Source organism: Mus caroli, chromosome 1, assembly GCF_900094665.2.
Source record: "Mus caroli chromosome 1, CAROLI_EIJ_v1.1, whole genome shotgun sequence".
Classification (NCBI taxonomy): domain Eukaryota; kingdom Metazoa; phylum Chordata; class Mammalia; order Rodentia; family Muridae; genus Mus; species Mus caroli.
In genome coordinates, this window is record NC_034570.1 from 57827744 (window position 1) to 57851679 (window position 23936).

At 41.5% G+C, this 23936-nt stretch overlaps 1 protein-coding gene across 1 annotated transcript in view; it reads left to right on the plus strand.

Moving 5' to 3' along the window:
- Window positions 1–419: 419 nt before the first annotated feature.
- Window positions 420–23936, plus strand: part of Cpo (carboxypeptidase O) — an 85689-nt gene continuing 62172 nt past the window's right edge. The window contains 1 exon segment of the mRNA XM_021163854.1: window positions 420–512. Within this exon segment, the coding sequence (XP_021019513.1) occupies window positions 420–512 (93 nt within the window).

Genomic DNA, 23936 nt, shown 5'->3' on the forward strand with positions numbered 1-23936 from the left:
AAGACAGAACGTTAAATAGAAACCTCAGATACAAGTTCAGGACTGCAAGGCTAAATCTGTGCTTAAAGTGCACAGGGTGAGTCCTTATGGCTTCTGTCTGTGATAGGGAGTGCGGGCACCGGGTGCACAAACACACAAAGGCAGTGGGAGAGAGGGAGGGAGGGAGGCAGATGGATTGGCAGACTGGGGCTTGTGAAATACTTGAGACATGAATGACAAGGAGTAAAATGAGGAAGGTGAGGGTGGAAAGATGCATGTGGAGAGGGAGAGAGCAGAATCCAGCTCTGTGGAGCTAAGTTAGGACACAGGCCTGATTCCGAAAGGAGTGGGGAAATGTTTCATCATAGACTATCATGATTAAGCAATCACAGGCAAGGTCAGCAATGAACTGAGGTGACCCTGTTAAAGACCCTCCCAGAATGAACCTGCTGGGTCAAGATGCAGTAGAGAAGGCTGAGACCATGGACAGATGTGGAATGATGGCGGGGTGGTCCATCACCCAGAGGTTTATGGTAAGCCACTGTGCTGTACCCAGCATCTCAATGGGGGCACATTCAGAAGCTCAAGGGTGCCTGGATTGTTTCTAGGAACTCTTAGGGCTATAATATCTGGCCTGATATGACATTGTTCTGGATTTTCCCAAATATAGATGAAGAAGTGAGAGTAGATCAAATATTTGTGTCAGCTGTTGGTTTTTTTGTTTGTTCATTTGTTTTCAAAATAGCCAGATTATAAGTATTTACGGTTTGAGGCCCATATGGTCTTTGGTATTCAACTCTTTCTTTGTAGTTTGAAGGCTGTCTCAAACAATGTTAAAAATGAATAATCATGGCAGTGCTCCAAAAGATTCAAGTTTAGAAACGATAACTCTCATATATCATGAACTATTGCTTTTATGATTCTTCATTGGTCATTGCAAAGTCTGATGCCCAATCAGTTTGCAGGTCATACAAAGTGAAGTGCCGCTCTTCTAGACATTCATAAAAAATACCCCATGACAGCAAAAACAAGAGTGTGTCTAACATTTCCATCAAAATCAATGAATTAAAAGGAAGTTACTCCATCAATCCTTATATGATCCTTCACAGGAAGAGGAATCTATTTTGCAAATGCACATTCAATAGTTTGAAAGCATTATATTAAAAATAAGATAGTGAAGCAAGCATTTGTATGCCCATGTTTGCAGTGAATCATTCATAGTAATCAACAAGTAGAAATATATGTGAATGTGCATCAAAATATGAATGGATAAACAAAATGCAGTATTACAAACAGTGGTATATTATACAGCTTTCAAAAAGAATGAAATGCTGATGCATACTACTGGGAAAACAAAGCATGCAAGAAAAAAAATACATAATAGATTTGCTTATATGAGATAGACTAGACCAATCCACAGAGACAGAAAGCAGGGTGGTGAAATCAGAGACTAGAGAGGGAGGTGTGGAGAGTGAATTGTTTTATTGGAATGGAATCTCGCTTTGGAGAGACGGAATAGGTGAAGGTAATGGTTGATTAGTAGGTGAATGTGCTTAATCCCAGCAAGCCATATACCTACAATTTAAAGTGGCCAATCTTACGTTATGTCAGCACCACAGTGAAAACAAGAAACAGAACAACACAGTGGTTAACTTCATATCACCCAAGACAAAAGAAGAATCAAGAATTGTGAGCACGACCTGCACCTTGTACAGTGGTAGCCTGGACTCTGAACACAAAGTGGCTGTGGTGATGCTGTGCTCTGAGCATTTTACAACATTACTTTATAGAACCCATCTACTGACACATTATGGTGAACAGATTCAGAGGGGCTCCTTTGTCACAGAACTCATGGCCTCTATTGAGAAGCAAATCCATGCCTGTGCCCACAGAGCCTTTGTGTCAATCACCTGAGCAATGCTTCCTAGAATTTTGGAAGTCACTAATATCACTGAGTTGAACTCTAACTGAATACAAAGGTTTTAGGATATTCAGGGATCCATTGTCCTCTAAAGGAGAGAGAGAGGGCTTGGGACCTGAATCCCCGAGTTTAGATATGGACCCAATTCACACTGTTAGTTTATGGAAAGGTAGAGGACTGATGTCATGAGGTGAATGACAATGATGGGACCAGGGGATCTGGGCCATCGTTCTCTGTAGCATGACTAATGTAGCCTTTTAGCCCACAGACTCCCGGCTCAAATATTTGTACGACACTACTAAATAATAAATATGTACATGTCTCATCTCCCGCACTTGACTGTAAGGTAAGGGCAGTAGCTGGGTCTCTTTAATATTTATACCTCAGTATGATCACCCTGGGCCAGGCTCTGCCTCAAGTAGGCACTCAGCAAATATTTGCTGAATGGCTGCATACATGAATGTTAAATCCTCTGCCTGCAGACTTCCCCTTTGTTTCCAATTTTCTCCTCCATCTGATACACACAAGTGCCTTTTGTGTCCCATCCGCAGATATTACAAATGCCCTCAACAATGTGTGTGTGTGTGTGTGTGTGTGTGTGTGTTAGGGTTCACTTTCCCTCATTGATGCTGAAACAGACTGGAGGTCTAAAATAGAAACCTCCTTGACAGCTTTGCAGAGGACTCACATCACCACCTTCTAATGTGCGACTCTGACTCTTGGATACACACTTGAAGTTTACCTCATTTAAAGAAAAATCAGAGGGTTTCTCCACATGGTGGCTGACACTGGCTGCAATGACCCTCCAAGTTAGGGATTAGGGAACATAGGGAAATGTCACTGGAAGAATGTCACACTGTGATTTAAGATAAGTCTTAAAGGCATATGAAAAGGGAAGCAGAAATGTCTTCATTTGTTCATTAATTTTTTTGTTCGTTCTTTCCTTGCTTCCTTCAAAACTTCTTTCTTCCTCCTCCTCCTTCTTTTTCTCCTCTCTCTCTCCTTCTCTCTCTCCCTCCCTCTCCCTCTCCTTCCCCCTCTCTGTATGTGTGTGTACACTACCTCAGTCTCAAGTTATATGTAAGCCATAGACATCAGCATTAGTCAGAGGGCTTGGCCTCTTTTCTTGAGGATGCTACAGTATGCTTGGATGGCAGGATAGATACAGAACCAATAAAAACAAGTGAGAACTTAAGTGACGAGTGGATAAATAATGAAATGTAAGGAGATACTTTTAATAACTGTCCCTACCTATAGCAAGATGCAGGCTCCACCATCTGGATTTTATGTACTTGTTTAAATTGTAACTACAGTGTACAAGCTCCATGCACATATGTGCAGAGGCAGCAGAGTGCCATGGTTACTGCAGGACTCAAATCAGACCACAGGGTCCTGATCACAGTGTGGTCTGATCTTTTCCTCCTGCAGAGACAGAACGCACTTTCCCTGATCTTTAGCCAATGTGCTCAACTCTGCTTCTGGTCCTGTGTCTCTGAGCAGGGATGCTTCCCTCTTGGTCTCCATCGCTGCTTCCTTACAATTGACTTACAGGAGATCTCACCCCACAGAGTAAATGAGAAATGACATGATGATTAGCATAGAAACAAAGCACGTGAGTGTAAGGACTTGCGGTTTGTGACCCTGAGGCTTCATGAAGTTAAGTAACTTGCCAATACTCACTCAACAAATATGTATCAGACAGAGAAATAAAACTCAAGTGTGACCCCACAATCTTCAAATCTTAATCACTTGATCTTACGGGTAGCTTGGAGAATAGCACATTGTTACTGGGTGTGTGCATGAAGTGGAAGACTCCCAAAGAATGTGAGAGGGTTTGAAGAGTCAGCAGAATATGTTGAAAAAGAAATAAGAGACTCGAATCTCTGACAGTTAGTTTTAATTGTCAAGTGAATAGAATCCAGACTCTCTGTGAGGGATTGTCTGGCCCAGGTTGATCTGTGGCTGTGCCTCTGGGAGACTGTCTTGTTTATGTTAATGGTTGTGGGAAGACACAGCCTGAAACTGGGTGGCATCACTCCCTGGGTTTGGGCCCTGAACTATATAAAAATGGAGAGCTGAGCAGAGCATGAATAGACATGCATTAATTTACTGGTCTCTACTCTTGACTGTGGATGTGACTAACTGATACATGTTCTTGTTGCCTGGACTTCCCCATCACGAAGGACTATGAACCTCGAATTACAAATTAAAGTAAACCTTTCCTTTTCAAGCTGCTATTGTCAGGGTGTGTTATCAAAACAATGGGAGTTGAAACTAAGATGGCTTCCTGCATAAGGAGCTAGAGTTAGCCAGATCACTCCATACATTCTACCAGCCACCGCCTCTTAGTGTCTCTTTCTTCCCATCTTTGTGACTCAACATTCCTTCTAGGCTAAAATGCCCATCACTAAGGATGCTCTGAAGGTCCAGAACTGTTCCCTGCCTCTTCTAGGACATCTTAAAGTTGTTTTTTGTTCTATTTCAGAACTTGTTTACCAAGGACAAGAAACTTGAAGAAAGTGAATCTGGTCTTAGGTGTTTACCTCTGCAAGTGTTTCCCTGTAGCTGGGATTGACATTTGTAAGTGTGTCAGTGCTGTTCCTCTTGGGAGAAACAGAGTGTCTTCAAAGATCAGGAGGTGGAGAAAGCTGCATACCTAAGGTTTTCTCTGTGCTGGTGTCTTTCTAGGACCCTGGCACTGCTTATATCTCAGAACATGGCAAAAAGCTGGGAAATAAAAATTGCTTTATATAACATACTGAAGACCAGAGTTAACCTTTGATTATAGTTTACATTTTCTGATTTTAGTCTCAGTCATCTTTTCCTTCTCTACTTTGGGGCTCTGGAATCTTAACAGCTAGCTGTGTCCAGAGAGTGACTGGTAACGTAGAGACATGGAAAACAGGAGGGGAGGAAAGGACTCATAGCAGGACTCAGGAAGATGGGAGTAGGAAAGGAGGCATAGTGACCCCAGGAAGGTAGGAATGTTGTGTCAGAGGTGCAGTGCAGCCTCTTTGGGCAGTGGGAACAGTGAGGAACCAGATCTTACAGAGTGAACTCAAGGAGCCTTGGCACTAGCAAGAGTCTGCTCTGCCTCATTGGTCTATGGGTCTGTTCTTATACCAACACCATAATGTTTGCATTGCTATTGCCTGTCAAATATTTTGAAATCAGGTACTATGGGGCCTCCATATTTGTACTTTTGCTCAAGTTGCTCTGACTATTCAACTTCACTGCACTTATCTCCATTCAGAGATGCCAATGCCATACAATTGTGAAAGGACAACCTCTTAATAAAGGATGCTGGGGAACCTGCATGTTTGCATAAAAGAAATAACCTGGGTTTCTTACCATAGACAAGGTTAAACTCAGAATGGACTAAATTCTTAAATGTAAAACCCAAGAACAGTGAGAGAAAATATCAGCGAAAAGCTGAATGACACTGTCACTGCAAGGATCTTTAACTAGAACATCAAAAGCACCAACAATAAACAGGCAGAATGACTTCAAAGCAAAAATAATCTGTACAGTACAGGAAACAGTGACAAAAGTGAATGGAAAATTTATAAGATAGAAGAAGTATCTGATAGTTTCCAGAATCTATAAGAAACTAAAAAACTGTATTAAAAAAATCCCAAATGATGAAATTTTAAAATGGTCTAGAGAAACAACTAAATATTTCTTCAAATAAGATACACAAATGGCCAAGAGATATATGAAATGGGATGGGGTAGAGCATGTAGCTCATTGAGTAAGAGCACTTGCTTTACAAACATGAGAAGCTGAGTTCAAATCCCCAGCACCTCCATAAAACCCAGTCGTGGCTATGCATTATCTGTAACCCCAGGATTGCAGGACTGAGACAGACAGATCTAAAGACATTGCAGTCCAGCTAGTTTGACCTAAGAGAACTTTCAGTTTTGTGAGAGACCCTGTCTCTGGGCAATAAGCCAGAGAGCACTAGTTAAGAATTCCAGATGTCGTGCTCTGGCCTCTGCATATGTAGGCATAGGCATATAAACTTTTACACTCATATGAATGTACTACACACAAATAACACACACACACACACATGCACACAGAGGTGGGGTGAAAGATATTAGGTGTGCTATCCATTAGAGAAATACAAATCAAAAACCACAATGTGATATCATCTCAAATCAGAATGGCTACTACCAAAAGTAAACAAACAAACAAACAAACAAACAAAAACCACACACTGGTAAGAATTTAAAGAAGCAGACATTTTACACACTGTATACAATTTTAAGTTTGTACACTCATTATAGAGTCCCTCAAAAATGGAAAATAACACGACCATTTGCCCTATCAGTCCTACTTCTGGGTAGCCACATATTCACAGGGAAGGAAGTATGCAAGCTTGACGAGACAGCTACATGCCCATATTTACTGAGGAATGGATGAGGGAAAAGTGATACACGTACTACAAACCATCATGCTCGGTGAGCTAAGCCACGCACAGAAGACAAATACGACATGATCTCACTCACGCATAAAATCCATAAACACAAATCTCACAGAAGTAGAAAGCAGTTACTACCACAGGCTGCCAGAACAGTGAGAGAAAGAGATTAGACTTTGGTCAATGGCCATAGTGTTGTGGCTAGGTAAGAAGTATTGATGGTCTAGTGTGTGATAGAATGAGCATAGTCAACCATAGCACATTGTGTCCCAAATACCTACAACAGAAAATTTTGAATATTTTTACAACAAAAAAAGGATAAATATTTAAGGTGGTGAGTATTCAAATTACCTTGATTTGATCATTAGACAGTGTGTAGACATGGAGAAGTATCACACTATCCTCCACACATTGGTATGTGTCAATAAGACAAAACAAAAACAAATGAAACCTGAAAGACTTAGTTGCTATAAACCAGAGCTTGCAGCCTTCTGTGTATGGAAAGTCTGGAGGAGGACCGACCACACTCTTAGAATAACAAATCTTTCATACTTGTGAATGTGTGTGTGTGTGCTTCTCATTCTCCAAAGATGTCACACAAAGTGTCAGCCATCGTCTGGATTCTATGGATTGTACCAACAAAAGCCCAAGGCGTGGGCACAATGCTATAGGGTTACTTTTTCCTAGTTGACTTGATCAAGCCTCCTGCTATGGCACAGGCACAGGTCTAAATGAGATGAAAATGCACTTTTATGCATTAGCCATTTCTTATATTCATCATGATCTTAGAGCTCTGGGAGACTTCTCACCATCAAAAAAATGTGATCGAGTACACTTGAGAATTTGGCCATGGGTACCTTCAACTTTCAGTTCACCATCGCAGGACTTTCTTCATCTCTTATCTGAACCATCGCAGCAAACCTGGCCCTGGCCTCCATGTCCTCCAGCCTTTCAACTGATGCTGATTTTGTATCATTTTCATTACCATCAGCTTTTAGAACCTTCAATTTCTACTGTTCTTTGAGTAAACTGTGCCATAAGCTCCCAATATGTAACTTGTTCCAACTTAGCCCTGCTTTGCAGAGATGGATAGATACAGGGAGAAGCACACTCACCCAGCCTGCCTCCACATCTCCTATAGCAGTGGTCTTAACCAGTTCCTGTCCTTTCTGGGTCATTTGCAGGACCCTTCAAAATCCATTCTCCCCATATTCTTCATCAGCACTGCCTTCATGGATGAGGTAGCTGCTGCCACCCACTCTCCATCTCTACCTTTGCACATCTGCTTTTTTTCCCTGCTCCCTGTTCTGCTCTCCTTCCACGAGGGGATCTCTTACCCATCAGTGAGGGAGTACCCCAGAAGCCATCTTCTCTTTACCACTTATGCCAGATAGACCAGTTACCTTCCCTTTGTCTGTCTCAGCGACACTGTCTACTGTGTTGTTTTATGATTCGTCTGTAGCTTGTCATCCCTCATTTGTCCATGAGAATGGCTGTGCATTATTATGTCTTTCTTTCACCTCAGTCCTGTATGTAGTACCATGCTTGTCATAGAGTATGTAGATGATCATTCAGTAAGTAGGGAGAATAGTGCACTGAGCCCACGCTAGAATCACATGGAGTCTGGCAAGCTTGATGAAGATAAATACATTTTCATTTATTATGGAGCAATTCATGATGTAACTTTATCTTTTAAAATGTATCAATCAGTCAAAATAACTTGGGGGGGGGGCCCAATTTCTTTTTCTTTCATTTTTTAAAAACAGGCTTAATTTACTTTATTTTTTGGCTCTAAAAACCCTATGTAGTAGCCACAGCTGGAGCTTGGATCCTCTGAACAGAGACTTGGGTGTGGATTTTCTCAAGATGGTCAGTGAATTCCTTATATAGGGAGATTTGGTAAACACAGACTCTTTCCAGAGATTGGGGGTTGAGTGGCTTTCAGGTCTTGGACACAGCATCAAAAGTAGCCTTGGCAATGTTGCCCAGGGTGACAGTGTAGCTCCTGGATGATGTGTAACAGCTATCAATATTGGCCCACAGCATCAGCTTCCTAGGCACAAGAATAGAGACAATGAATGCCAGGGTCTCTGGGAACAAAAATGAGATGCTCTTGTACAGAGCCACTTCAGCCTGTTATCTTGCATGGATAAGTAGGCTTTCTGACATTGTTTCCACAGTAGTCTCTTGGAAGACAGGATGATAGAAAGTTTGACCAAGATGATAACCCCTCAGAGAGCAGTACCTACCTTCTTGGAACACTTAACACCAATACCATTATGATCACCATAGTTCTAGTAGTATCAAAAGAATTGAACCTGGTCCACTGGTCATTCCTGAATACGCTTCTATAATGGTATGATCTTTAGAACCTTATCCTTTAGGGATTCTTCTTGGAAAAGTCAGTAATCTCAGATTCCTTAACAGGCAGATACTTGATCTTTATGTCCTTGACCAAGCATCCTATTTTGGTGACAGGGATCTATTCTTTGTCTTTGACTTTAAGTCCATATGTGCCACAACATTGACCATGGCCATGGCCTTAACCATGACCTGTCAGATCCTCCTTGCAAGCTACAGTGTCTTCCCAAACCCAGACCCCAAATACTTTGGATCTTCCTATTGTCCCAGTATCATCCAGTATTTGTTGTTTACCAGAAGAAACTTGGCCACATTTTCCATCAATATGCTCAGTGTCAAGTGAGATGGATCCCAGTGGTTCCTTGATTTTCCTGGGAATTGAATCCTCCTCTTTCTAAATACCCAGTTTACATAGTTCTTTCTCCCTGGGGCCCTTGTTGGATTCTTAGTCCATGATTCTCTCATTGTATTGAGCTCTTCCAAGGAAGGTCACCTCTGCTGAATAAACCACTCCTGAACTCCTTGGACTCAGCCCACGTTGTGAGTTGAAGTGTGGTGACCAGTGGAAGCAGAAGCTTGGTCCTGAGGCTAGTGTGCTCTGTCTGCTCAGCTAAGTGATGAAGAACTCAAGTTTCTAAGGATTCGTTATTAAAATTCATTATCAAAATGTAAAAATTATTAACATAGTTCAAATTATTCAAAGAAAGAAGTCTTGCTGAAACAGATGCAGTTTGTTACTGTGACCCACATGCTTCTTCTCAGGAGCTGTGCTAAGAAGAGAAGAATTATAGCTCATAATTACAATAAGCCCTCATGAGAAATGCTTGATTGGATCTGAGGGATAAAGGGGGCTCTCTAACAGGCTCAAGTATTGCAAACATAGCTCTGGCGGGTCTATCCCTTATCCCATCCCTCTACCTTGCAAAACCATTAGATTACATTCATAGAGCTAGCTCCCAAAGTCCATTCCCTCATATGACCACTGACTCGTTCCTGACACTGATCACCAAAGTCCAACTATCAAACACCAAGGTCCAGCAGTCAAAATTCTTTATTTGGCTACATCTACGCATAGGTTCAATCAGGACTTACCAGCTCATCCCAGCACAGACTTCTCCTCTTTCTCCTTAACACCTGTCTCTGCAAACATCTGCTGCTGTCTTTGCCTGATCCAGAAACAGACCGCCCCAAACCCACAACTTACCCTTTTAGGGTAATAAATCCCCTTGTGCTGAGAACTTGGTGTCTGGGTATGTTCTGTGTCAACTCTGTTGCTCCGTACAAGGGTTTGGGGGTTTATTTTATGTTTTCAAGACAGGGTTTTGTGTTGCCCAAGTTGGTCCCAAATTTGCCAAGTCTGACCTTAAACCCTAGATATACTTGCCTCCATGTGCAACTTCTGGGATCATAAGTGTGTACTGTCACCCTGGCTAACCAATGGAAAATTATTTAGCAGCTTCCATACATCATGAATGTGACCATATTCAACGAAGGGTAAACAATATCTGTGTTAGCAGAATGCAGTAAACGTTATAGATACAGAAAAAGGCAACTAGTGTGATGAGCTTGGTGGTTTGTGATGTCCATGATCTATGTGACAGGGGGCAGGGGTGGCAGGGAAAAGCCATGGGAGGCTAAAGAAAAGTTAGAAAATGGAAATACTGATTGCAATAGTGTCCCCACTGATATGGTAGCTGGCTAGGGTGCAAGGCAGGGAATTGCAAGAAGTTTCCCCTGGCAGTGGCAGAGGATCTTGAAGTGTAGAATACCACATCATCTGGCATCCACTTTAAGTGATTTAGTATTCCACGAGGAGAGAGTCCCTCTTTGTTATTCCCAAAGTTTCAGGAAAATCTGTAATGCACGTTGGCCCTTTATCAGTGGTGAATTTGAAAAAGATGAGAAGCAAATAATTTATTGTTTCTGGAAAAAATGAGGAGAAGAATGGTTGTGCGTAGCATGAGAGGAAGAAGCTAGCTATAGGTGATGAAAGGAAAGCCAAGAGATCAGAAGGGCGTGGACCCTGGACAAAAAGATGGTGAGGTTCTCAGTAGACCTCTTGGAGGGATGCTTGAGCTGACGCGCTTGTCCCAGTTTGTGAGCTCATGACTCAGGGCTGAACCATTTTAATACAAGGTGGCCAGGGGAAGCTGAGGGCATGAGGACCCACTCTTCAAAAGATCAGTGACATAGTAGTGTGTGTGTGTGTGTGTGTGTGTGTGTGTGTGCGTGCGTGCGCACTTCATTAGCAGGCCTATCTTGAGACCTCAGTAATACAGTGTTGACTTTAAGAACTCTATGTTGTATTGTTCCTGTGAAATGCAAGGAGGGCTTTAATGTAAAGATGTGTAAATGTCTCTATAAACTCACTTTTGATAGTATACATTCTTTTAAAATGTATTTTTATTTGTGTGTATGGGTTTTATTTATATGCTTATGTGTCTCTGAGTGTATGACATTTGTATGTTGTACTTGTGTGTGTGTGTGTGTGTGTGTGTGTGTGTGTGTGTGTGTGTGTGTACACGCACAAGTGCACTTTCTGGGAACTGAATTCAGAGCCCCTGGAAGAGCAGCAAATGCTCTAACCTCTGAGCCATTTCTCCAGCCCTGATATTAGATAATCTTGACATCATTATTAATTTTCATTTCAGAGATGAGTGTCTTGGGGAAAACTCAGTAAAGTTTTTAAGATCAGACTCTTTACATTTGTATTGGGTTTGTGCAATGCTGGTGAGCCTCGGCTCTGTCTGTGTACAGTATGGCTACAGACAAAATGTTTACACACACCAAATGAGCCCCCCTTTCAGAGGGAGAACAGCTCCCAACAAAGCTCACCTGCTTCTCTTGACAGAGATAGTTAATTCACACACACAGATGCTTGGCTAAGTCCCTAATTTTTCAAATGGAATTTAAGTGGGCTAATTAAAATAACATGGAAATAATTTTTAAGTGTGGGCCTTTATAAGCCTTTGGTTCTCAATTAGCCTTGTTTCTAATAATAATAAAAGGCAACAATGCACCCAATAATTAGTAAATTGAAACCATCAAAGTAAACCTCAAGGCCTGATAAGAGCTCCAATTTTTTTAAAGTGTTCTCATGTCAAGAGGTTATTTAAAGTACAGGTTTTATAGACGCTTTCCTTTTAAGTCAAATTCTCTTAGGTAATCAGATCCCGAGCTGCATTGCCTTTAATTTTATCTGGCCAAGCTTCCCTCCATCTGTTTTCCCATAATGCTCTCATTCTCTCCTCCAGATGTTTGGCACAGGATCTCAACTTGATGTCTATTTCTTCTTGTTCTCCTTCACCTCACACGAACCTTCCAAGTCATAATTCTTTGGAAATTGACACAAGGAGCTTGACTTCAAGTTACCATCCTTTGCTTAACAAGATCCATCTCTAAGGTCAGTGCAGTTAAAAAAAAAAACAAAAAAAAAAACCTCTCTTTCCATGAAGAATTCCCTAGATGTGAATATTTTTCAAAAGATACCAGAGAACAAGACACCCAAGCAGCATGGCTCATGCTCACATGAAGCAGGCAAACTCGGGAACTGAGTTAGATATCAGCATTTTGCTTTGAATTCTTTCTAAAGATTTGATTTCCTGAGAAATAGAGGTTTTCCATCGGTCTTGCTACAGCTTCAACTTTGATCAATTCCTCTATTCAATGAGGGTCAAACACCTGAAGGGAAAGAAGAGGGTTCTTCAGAGCACGTGTGGGGAGAGGATCATTTGTGCATGCCCACTGGAAAGACAAATGACCCGCCTCCCGCCTCTCCTGCTCTCGCTGCGTCAGTGATCTCTGCTGGTTGGTGGATCAGAGACAATCCAGGCTCTTACTAATCTGCCCTGTCACAGAGTGAGCCACGTGAAAACAAAGGTTTAAGGGCTTAGAAACTAAAATACGACTTTTAAGGAAAATCTGCTGGCAAGGAAAAACTTTTCTGATTAAAATGTAGAGCAAGCCAGGAAAAGTCTTCCCGAAGCCACCTGCAGACATTCCATTATATACCTGTGTTCAAAGCCAAGCTGGAACCAAAGCTTATTGAACAGGAAGAGAGAGAGAAAGAGGTGTGTGTGTGTGTGTGTGTGTGTGTGTGTATTATTTCTGTAAGATCTTTTCAAGGTGCAAAGTGATCTGGAAAAATGCTGTGAGTTCAGGGATAGCCTGGACTAAAGACAAGATCATATCTCAACAACAAAACAAAACAAAACATCTTGAAACACAAACAAGAAAGGAAAGAGGATGGAAGGAAGGAAAGAAGGAAGAGATGAATAGAGAGAGGGAGGGAAGGAGGCTGCTCTTCCTGTTGTCTGTATTTTGACTTCCTCTCTCTTTACTCTTCCTCCCTTGCTGCCAACACCTGGCAAAGTTCTGAATGATGCATGCTGCACAGAGCATTGGTCTACAGGCTCTTAGTTCTGATTGGTGCATACTACACAGAGCATTAGCGTACAGCCTCTCTGGGGCCTGATGCATCTCTCCTAGTAGAAGACCTGACATCTGTTTAGGAGACATATGTCAAAGTGTAGAGGGAGAAGACTCAAGGATCCCCCCATCAGTATGGATGGAAGGACTCTTCAAGAGATCATGAAGCAACTCATTCCCTGAACTGGAAGAGAAGAGAGTAGAAAAACAAAGAAACAATGGATGTGTGGGCCCACAGGGAATGAGAGGACAGAAGTGTAAGAAAGCCTAAAGGAGGGGGTGCTTTTAGGACTAAGGTGTGGTGTCCCAGATCTCAGGCAGATATGCACTGGATGATGTATAAGTCATAAATGGCTGACATGAATATGGAGCTAATTTTGAACTTACTGACCTGGCAGTCCCATTGTGCGATCTTGCCTTGATTAGACTACAATCTGGCTGCATCTTCCCAGCCTTCTAACAGATGAGCTGAACTGTACTGGTCACCCTTCCATCAACTGATTGTTAAGTCAGCTGCTGCTCAGAGATCTATGAGAAACAGCTTTGCACTTCTGAATTGTGGCTGTTTATCTGTACATTGAGAATAATCTCTCAGGGTTAAGAATTAAATGTGATAATGCCCTCTGCCCCTGAAAGTGACTCTTTCTTACATCATTGTTTGTCATGAGTCACCCAAAACTCCCAATTTCCCAGTTTTTGCTTATAAAGTAAAAAAGCCCCATTGGTGTTCTTGCCTTCTCCCTGCCAAGTTCAAAGTCTGTTTACTCTAAGCTCATATCATCCATCATCACAGGCTGCTCAGTGCTGTAATTATGAAGGAACTCTTTCTTTTCTTCCACTGATTTCTAGACATCACCAGAAGATTGGTTCTTCTGTTTACCACACTGCACATTTTCTAGATAAAATCCCCAGTGTTGTTTACCAAAAGCCCTACACAAAGTTTTCAATTATGAATTTAAATTTAAAACAATAAATATTAAAATATTAAAAATAAGGTGGAATTCCCCCTCCAAAAAATAATAATCAGTTTTCAAAGACTATGTTTTAAATATCTAGTCATGGTTCCCTGAAGATAATCACGGCCTGGGTCATACCACATACAGTGTTTTGACATAAATCAAGTCGATAATATGAAATTGAATAGAACTTATTTTGAGCCTCATACTAATGAAGGAAACTAGAATCACATGGAAAGGAGCTGCCAAACATTGGACAGCCTGCTAATGTAAAAAGATGGAATGTTTCTTTTCACTATCCCTAAGTCATTGGGATGGCAGGTGTGCCTGGTTTATGTTGCTGCTCCCGTTTTTGATTGAAGAGTAAACTCTGCCTGTAGCCAGTTAATCATCTGCATTTTTCGGAAAACTTAATTGAGAGGTTATTGCTGGCTCTGCTTCCTTCTTCCTCTACATCTCCACTGAGCATCAGCAATCACAGTGATGTACGGCTTTGCTGGCAACTCACAGGGCACATCCAGAAGCACAGATCATGGTTGTTAGACCTGCCAGATGTTCCTGGTCCCTTGCTGTAATTAAGTTCCATCTTAGCTGGATTGGAAAGATCAGGAAACCACAGTTCTAATTAAGAATATTCATGAGTTTGCACCTTGGAAAGCGGGCAATCACATGATGTGCCAGAGTGGTTGCAGTCCTTTGAGAAGGGAATAAAAGTAATAATAATATTGCAATTTTAAATAGATAACAGGAATAGACTATGGGGCATTCTGCAGTGAAATGGAGTTATGTGAAATTGAATGAACTATTTGAACTCAGTCAAACCTGTCTTAATAAACTTGAAAGGTCTATGCCAGAGACTTTTAATACTGGTTGCACATTATCATCTGAAAAACTTTTTAAAAAAGGAAATCACTCAAACCTGGCCCCTCTGCCTCCCACCTCAAGGACCAACAAAAGACACAGCATCCTCTGGCCTAGTTGGTCATCAATGGGAGGAGAGGTCCTTGGTCCTGTGAAGGTTCTATGCCCTAGTATAGGAGAATGTCAGGGCTAGGAAGTGGGAGTGGGTGGGTTGCTGAGCAGGGCAGGGGGAAAGGATAGGAGGTTTTATGAAGGGAAACCAGGAAAGGGGATAACATTTAAAATGTAAATAAAGAAAATATCTAATAATAAAAGAAATGAAAAGACACAGTATCCTCATTGCCACCTCTATAAGGAATCACCGCTAGGCAGTTGCTATGGCAACCATGAGTGTGTTCTTAGACATCCAAACTGAGAATTCAAAGCATGTTCAGCTGGACTGTGAACAGTGCAGTGTTTTGATATGTTCAGAGTCAAGTAACTGCCCAACCCTACTCATGTTCACCATCATGTGGTGAGTGGGATATGGGACTGAAACCAAAACCTGAAATGATACACAATTCTGGAGCCTTATTTTTAAACTATGGTGAAATACAAACTTTTCATTGTTATTGCTGTGCTTGAAGTTTTCAGGATATAAAACTCCAGAGATGCAAGGACAAGCCTCATGTCACAGAGGGAGAGCACAATACATGGCAGAATTACTTGTTGGAGAGCAAAGCTGTCCTAGGAACCTGGTATTGGCATAATGTGTGCAGCTATGGAAACCAATCAAGTCCCTTGTGAAACAAAGGGCTTGAATGAATACAATCCCATCATAAGTTTGAAAGCTTGGGAAACCTCTAGCATGAGGACTTATCATCAGACAGGGATGAGAACCACCCCAGAGCTTTTCAGATCAAACACTTTCAAGGTGCACTAAGGTCTTGAATTAAAAAGCTAAAAGTACTAGCCGGGTGTGGTGGCGAATGCCTTTAATCCCAGCACTTGGGAGGCAGAGGCAGGCAGATTTCTGAGTTCGAGGCCAGCCTGTTCTACAGAGTGAGCTCCAGGACAGCCAGGGCTATACAGAGAAACCCTGTTTCGGAAAACCAAAACCAAACCAAACTAAAACAAACAAACAAACAAAAAAGCTAAAAGTTCTAATGTCTCTGAATCCCCCTTTAGCCAACAATTTCATTATTCTAGTGATGCCAATCTTCCTGTTGCCTTGCTAGGTTTATTCTTTTGCAGTCTTTTACTATCTTGTGTACCTACTAAGAAAACTAATGAGAGTCTACTAACCAACAGTCTACCTCAATCACTATCTTGACACAATCTAGATAAAATAAACAACAGGATGTTCTGCAAACAAGTTTAGTTTAAACAGAAAGAGTGCAAAGCCAGAAGAGCTTGGTATTTGCTAAAATTGGAGTCTCTAAACCATACTTGTCCATCTGTGGCTACTACACATTTTGCTAAACCTTCTGATGCACCTCAAGGGTTTTGTTCTCTGTAAACGGTATATTCCCATTGAATACCTGCCTCTTCCATCCATGGACCTGGAGGCCGAATCTCCCAGAGACCTTGTTTTAGTAAACTCAGTCTTATAAACACTCAACCACTATATAAACTTCATGTGTATGACGTGGTGGTTAGAAAACATATCTATTAACAGCCAAGTGCATTGAATCAAGCATGCCTCCTTTGACTATAGCCATGGTCCGGTACCAAGTTCATTTATTTGTTTTTTTATCAGCATATATGTTAATGGTATCCAGTATATTCAAACCATTTCTAATTTTGAAAGTTTTGGTATGAACCATATTTGATCAGGATGAATCCCATGGGATTTGGGGGTCTGAAGTGTCATTGCTAATTGTCGTATTTTCAGGTTCATGTCTTCAACAATCTAGATGTGATACTGTGGACTGGCACCCAGAGACAGTGTGAACTTGAGAATCTGCATTCTGAGATCTCAGATCTTCTTTGCCGTCCTCCCCATTCATCACACATCCTCTGGGACAGAGAATGTGTGAAGCTTTAGTTGTCTCTCCCTCCAAGAACTGCAATCAGTGAGAGAGAAAAGGAGAAGGAACATCCCTGCGTTCCTTCTTATGACACTTGCATGGACGTTTGCAAAGTACTCTGTTATTCCAAATAGAGAAGTAAGAGTTGTCTTTTTTTTTTTCATTAACCCTGAGGAGTAATGTTAAGTCTGTTGATATGTAACTATTAACTTTTAGAATTCTGGAGATTATAGAAGAAATAAGGTTGGTGTTCGGCTGCAGACTGGTTCAATGGCTGAAAGAGCCTGGGTTTGATTCCCAGCACCCACAGCTCAGAACCATATATTAATTCCAGTTCCAAGGAACCTAAAACCTTATTCTGGCCTCCACTGATACCACGTATGCAAATGGTATACAAATATACATGCAGGCAAAACACCCATACACCCAAAAATAAAATAAAATCTAAAACAGTTGCTGTCAATTTTGAAATATTAGAAAAAAATTTAAAAAACACAAATGTATCCAGCTATTTTTATTGGCAATTTCAGTTTTAAATCTTCATTGAAAAGAATATTTTCTTTTCTTTCTTTCTTTCTTTCTTTCTTTCTTTCTTTTTTTTTTTTTTTTTTGAGACAGGGTTTCTCTGTGTAGCTCTGGCTGTCCTGGAACTCACTTTGTAGACCAGGCTGGCCTCGAACTCAGAAATCCACCTGCCTTTGCCTCCCAAGTGCTGGGATTAAAGGCGTGCACCACCACTCCCGACTGAAAAGAATATTTTCAAATTTATATACAGATGTATAAGTGTATAAGGACATAGCTGTCAGGCTTACATATGGTAACTCATTTATTTACCACAATGTCCCAAATAAAATAAATATTAATATGTTCATTTTATAAATGAATCCTGGCTTGGGGATGCTTATTCAGCTTTTGTGGATAGTGAGCCAATGCAATGAACTGGAAAGTCAAGTTTACTGTCCTAACCACGTGGCTTCCTGAAACACGGCCTTGACAACATGACAATGCTTTATGTGTAAGCTGTCAGCTTCTGTGCTATGTGCTGTGCACCTGCCATTTCTGTTTATGCTTACGATCCTGGGAGGCACACAGTGTTATGTGCACTTACAGATCAGGAAATAAACCTAAGTATAATCCCTGAGGTCACAGAACTCCTAGCTGGCAGAGTGATGCCACTGAATACCATTCAGCGTTCAGCTCACACCAGTGAAGCATGGCCTCTGTGCTGGGCACCCAGGAGGCAGAACTGAGTCTGAGTGGGGAGGAAAATACTCCTCTTCAATACTTTCAATGGCTCTTTGAATAGAGGTATTAACACATGCAAAAACTAAACAGCAGACACTGTAAAAGCATTAATATCTCTAAAAGTAGACTTTGGTCCCAGCAAAGGACCCTTAATTATCCCAAAGGTTAATTCATTTGCTTTTAAATCTAGGGAGAGAATCTGATTCCTCTTAGACTCCAATATTATTGGCTTTTCTTCTTCACCCTACCCCAACAGGTATTCCTTAAGGTAAGAGCTTCACTTAGCTAGCTGCTGCCTATTTCCTTTCCCAACCCTTACTCTGTCTCCATTTCCTTTCTCTCTTTGCTAGGTACTACCCATTAGGGCTTTATCCCATCTGCTTCCAGTTCCATGCTTGCCCAGTTCTTTTTCAAATCCCTGTAACCTGTTATTATCCTAATGCAAGCACCAAAAGTTCTAAGGTCATCAATTTCTCGTAGATCCTAGCATAACCATTTTCTTATGTTACCCCCACAAGTTTCTCATTACAAAATCAAGCCCAAAGACTCAGTTGGACTTCTTATGTTCGCTACAATCTGGTTGGGATATACAAATTGTCCTTTCCTGTCTTCTCTGGCAAAAGGATGCAAAGAGCAACACACTATAAAACTGCGGTCTTTATTGCTTCCTGAAGATTATTTTAGACATTTTTGTGTCAGGTAGACATACTAGTTTTCTTATCAAACAGGTGAAGTGTGATTAAGGGTACCAATAAATAAAAGACATCAAGTATAGAAAAACATCAATTAAATTTTCTAATTAGAAATATAGAATGAAACAATTTTAACTTAGCATGCATGGATGGTCTTTCTCTGTCTCTGCCTCTCTGCCTCTCTGCCTCTCTGCCTCTCTGCCTCTCTGCCTCTCTCTGTCTCTGTCTCTGTCTCTGTCTCTCTGTCTCTCTCTCTCCCTGTCTCTCTGTCTCTGTCTCTCTTACCTTTCCCCACCAGAAATAGAAATAGGGTTAAAAAGTAGACTGTGATCATTAGATACTTGGCTCTTTACCACACTGACTGCAGGACTACAGGACTTTGCCTCAATTTTCTCTTTATCTTTTTTTTTTTTTTTTTTTTTTTTTTTGGACTTTTTTGAGACAGGGCTTCTCTGTGTAGCCCTGGCTGTCCTGGAGCTCACTCTGTAGTCCAGGCTGACCTCAAATGCAGAAACCCACCTGCATCTGCCTCCCAAGTGCTGGGATTAAAGGTGTGAGCTACCACTGCTGGGCTTGGGTCAATTTTCTAACATACCAATTCTCAGTTACCCCACTTATAAGATGGTGGTAGTTACAGTAAATGCTTGATGGTATCGTCTAGAGAATTAAAAGTATGTAAAATGCTTGCCAAAGAGGTATTGAGTTACTACTGAGACTGCCATAGCAACTACTCATATCATCCATATCACGGTACCAATCATGTCATATCATCCTATGTATTAAACCCCTAGGACTGCACTGGATAAGTAGCACACTGATATTTTAAATAAGAGGAATTCCTTCTCTCCCAGCAGGAAGCCAGAAGCCTGAAGTCATGATGCAATGGGGTGGCACTTTATTTGGGGCAATGAGAAAGCTCCTGTAGCTGCTCCCTTCTGATAGAATTCCTTGGCATATCTTGGGATGTAGCTGGACCATTTTCTCTATCTTCATATAGTCTTCTCCTGTGGCCTTGTGGGTTGGTCATATCACTCTCTGCCTTTCAGAAGGATGCTTGAGATCACATTTAGAGTCCATTCAGGTTTTCTGGCACAGTTTCCTTAATTTTCTCACACCTACAAAGAGCCTCTTTCTAAATAAGGTTACAGTCACTGTTTTGGGGGTTATAGAAAAAGGCACAGGCCTATCTTTGGAGCAAAAAGCAACCTCCCCTGTCAAATTAGAAGCTAGTTGAAAGGAATGACCCATTTCCTTCATCTGTGTACATTTCATAACATTAAAACATCTAGAACTATAAAAAGAAGATGATGGATTTGTGGGTTCTCACAAAACTATTAATAAGTAGAAGATTGAGAAGTATATTATCAAAGAGGTCCTGCTTGGACAATTGATTAGAGTATGTGTGCCTGTACTTTCTGATTTTCAAAGTCAAAACAGGGGAGGTACCCACCTAACATCCATTCAAAGAAAGCCCTGATCTTAAATATTTTATAATTCTCTAATAGTTGTATACATCAATAAATGATTAGGGGCAAAATACCATTAAGGTTGTATTGAATATCTAGCTATTGCCTACCTGGTTCAGTCCTGCCCTGAGTGGCTCCATGCTGGAAGAAATACAGCCACAGAGAGACAAAGCCACAGGACTTGCTCTCTTGCCTCTCAATCATGTGAAGATCCTAGCACACCTGGACAACAACCTTCACTAAACTCTCATCTTCCCTGGTCTTTATTGACCCCAAAACAAGCCTGCCATTCATGGCACCCTGTGTTGCTATCTTTCTGCCTGAGATATACTTCTAGACTCTCCCTTTTTCCAAGTTCCCTTGGAGACTGAGAGGACCATCTCCTCCATCAGGCCATAGGTGGAGAAGGCATTGTGAAGAGTTTTGAATAGACAGCCACTGCTTTCCTTGAACCCACCAGCCTGCACTTTTTTGCCTTCTGACTGTGCTCACTAGCCACAGCAGTGAATTAGCTCTCTCCTGCTGATGTATACTATCTCAACATCAGATGTTTGGCAAATGGCCCACCTGGGGCCTGTCTAAATAAGATAAATAATTCTTCAGCGAGTGTGAGATTAAAAAGACAGAGCGTTTGTGTGTAAAAATCCATCTTCTTTCTTAGAATTGTAGAAATCACAAAACGAACACCAAAGCAAGTCTCACACTTTTCATTGCAAAGGAGAAAACTCAGAATAAAGGCCTGCTACTGAATGCATTGCTCGGTCCAAGGAGAGCCATGGTGCATTAAATTCAATAAACCACTCAAGCTTCTGATCGAATATATTATGGGAACACTATAGGCTACAGTTTAAAAGATTAGTCCAGGAAGAAACAATATACTAGTGTATTGGCTTTCTTGCTGGCAGTCTCAGCTCCAGGCAAAAAAGACGGTGCTACCTGATAGTTACCATAGCAACCAGGCAAGTGTTCAGCTGGAGCATTTCCAAACAGAAAAAAAAAAAGCACACCATACACGAATTGCCGTTTGAAGAGAAAGAGGTTAGATAGTGCTGGGAAGATGGCAGCATGGGTGTCTGCCAGCCCAGATTTTGCAGTGTAAGTCTCCACAGCTTCTGAGTTTTGTGGGTTCTCACCACACCTGTTTGGGGGTTCCAAGTTTGGTGGTACAGAGAGTGATTTGGGGGACAACAGTATGGGAAAATGAATGTTGTACCTGCAGGTCTGTGGAGGACCCACTTGACTGAGATGTGAGCTTGCTCTCTTCCCCATAGTGTCATTCTCTGATGTCTGACTGGATCCACCTTTGCATTGTACAGCCATTCCCACTGGAATGCACATCTACGTAAAAGGCTGCACGTGCCGGCTGCCCCCCACACCTGTACCCTGTACACCAATTCTTTAATGGCCAGAGGTGTTTAAAGGAGGAGGTGTTAATTTACTGTATGCAGGATCCTTTCAGTTTATCTTAATGTTGCCCTAGAAAGTGGGGTTGGTGTCTTACCTCTGTGTCACCTCACAACCAGAAGCCTCTCTCGTTGCAGCATCCTTGGAACATTACACCTGACCTCATTTGCATCTTTGTTCCTTTATTTTCTATGAGTGTTTAGCTTCCTGGTTGCAGACTATCCCTGTGGGGCAGATCTAACCTTTTATTTGACTTGACATCTAGCCAGTGTTTAAAGACTGAGCTGACATTCCAATCAGATTGCAAGTAACATTCTGACCTGTGTTCTCGGTGTCGCTAGTGCCGAGGGGTAAGCATCACTTTTAGAGAAAGGTCTGGACCCCCTGCCTGGTCCATACCCACCATCACTTACCTGCCAGGCTCCTATATCATCTGAAAGGCCTGTAAAGGAGCCAGTTCTTGAGGGGTAGGGTCAACAGCCCATGTGCTGTTCATCTCTCTCCATTGCTAATGCATTTGCTTTCCCCCAGCCACGTTTACTTGTCTTGTGTATATGACATAGGATTGAAATTTCAAAACTGCATCACCTATTTGATGCTTGCTGAGGCTCCGCTCCTCCAATGCATTCTGACATAAGTACTTTACTTGTGTGCTTGGTTGCATGATGAAAACAACATATTGGCAGAAAGGGGGTTTTGGTAATTAGAGCTCCACCAGAGCTGGGGCTCCAACCTAGGTGTCTTGTTTTTTGTTTAAAATAAAGGGAAGACTGTATAAGCCTCTAGCTTGTGTCAGGATAGCTGTCACAGGGCTCATCTAGGAATCCATTCTTGTAGCAGTTATGTACAATTCATTCATCCATCCATCCATCCATCCAACCATTCATTTGATCAGCAATTATGTCAGTGTCTGATGGTTGTGCTTGACAAGCAGGCATTCTGAAGAGTAATGAAGAGGAAAAAAAGAGCCCAAGGCTCCACCCTCATGATACTTATAGTTGAGAGGACTCCTTTTTTTTTTCTCCCTTGACCCACAGAAGCTAGAAATGAAGTTTATGACCAACTCTAGAGGTATCAACTTGTGAGAAACAAGAGTTAAAATAAACAGAAAGAGGAAGAAATACAAATACCAGTAAAACATGTATGGGGACAGATTAGCTTTCCTGACAGTGATGAAGCAGTGGCGTGTCTTGTTTGATACTCACACTCTGGGACTCTTCATGAAAAGATAACTTGTCATAATCTTTCAAGAGCAGAGCTCGGTGATAAGTGTGAAAACTACCTACACATATTTTCTACTTAGAAATTCTAAGACTGGCTCTCTTGGGAAACAAGAACAGACACGAAGATTTAGGTAAAGAGATCTGGATGGGTGAGGAAGATGGTTTAGTGGATAAAAAACTTACTATGAAAGCCACAGGAAACATAAAATCAAGGCAGACATGGCACCTACCTTAATTCTTCACATTCACATGGTGGAGACTGGGGACTGCCCCTAAGGGCAATGTGCTAGCTAGACGAGCTGGTACCAGCAAGATCCAGGTGAGGTAAGAGGCCCTTCCTCAGTAAATAAAGTAGGCAGCAATTGAAGAAGACACTGGAAGCCAATTTAGGGTCTCCATATGCATGGGCCCATACATATACACTCACCTGCACACACACACATGTATATATATATATATATATATATATATATATATATATACTCTTACTTGTGCACACTTGCATACATACCACATACACACAATGACTGATTATTATAGTATTAATATAATGTTAAGTAAATACCATAACTAAATAACTAGTATGTGCTGAGGATACCCTACACAGTCTGTTCAATATGACCCCAAGTGACCCTTGGAAAGAAGCATGCTTGCTAGCTGAGGAACGAGCTCAGGAAATTCACAGAGCCTGTGCTGACCAGCTGTAAGGAAGAACAACTTAGAAGGGCACTATTCCTTTTAGTCAACACAGTGTCTTTCTGTTGTGTGTAGAAGAATAAAAACAGACAGTACAGAAGTTTTATGTTGGCAACTCAATTAGAAAATGTGGGGCAGCCATGCCATGGAATGCTAATAACACACACACACACATACACACACACACACACACACAGAGAGAGAGAGAGAGAGAGAGAGAGAGAGAGAGAGAGAGACAGAGACAGAGACAGAGACAGAGACAGAGAGAGACA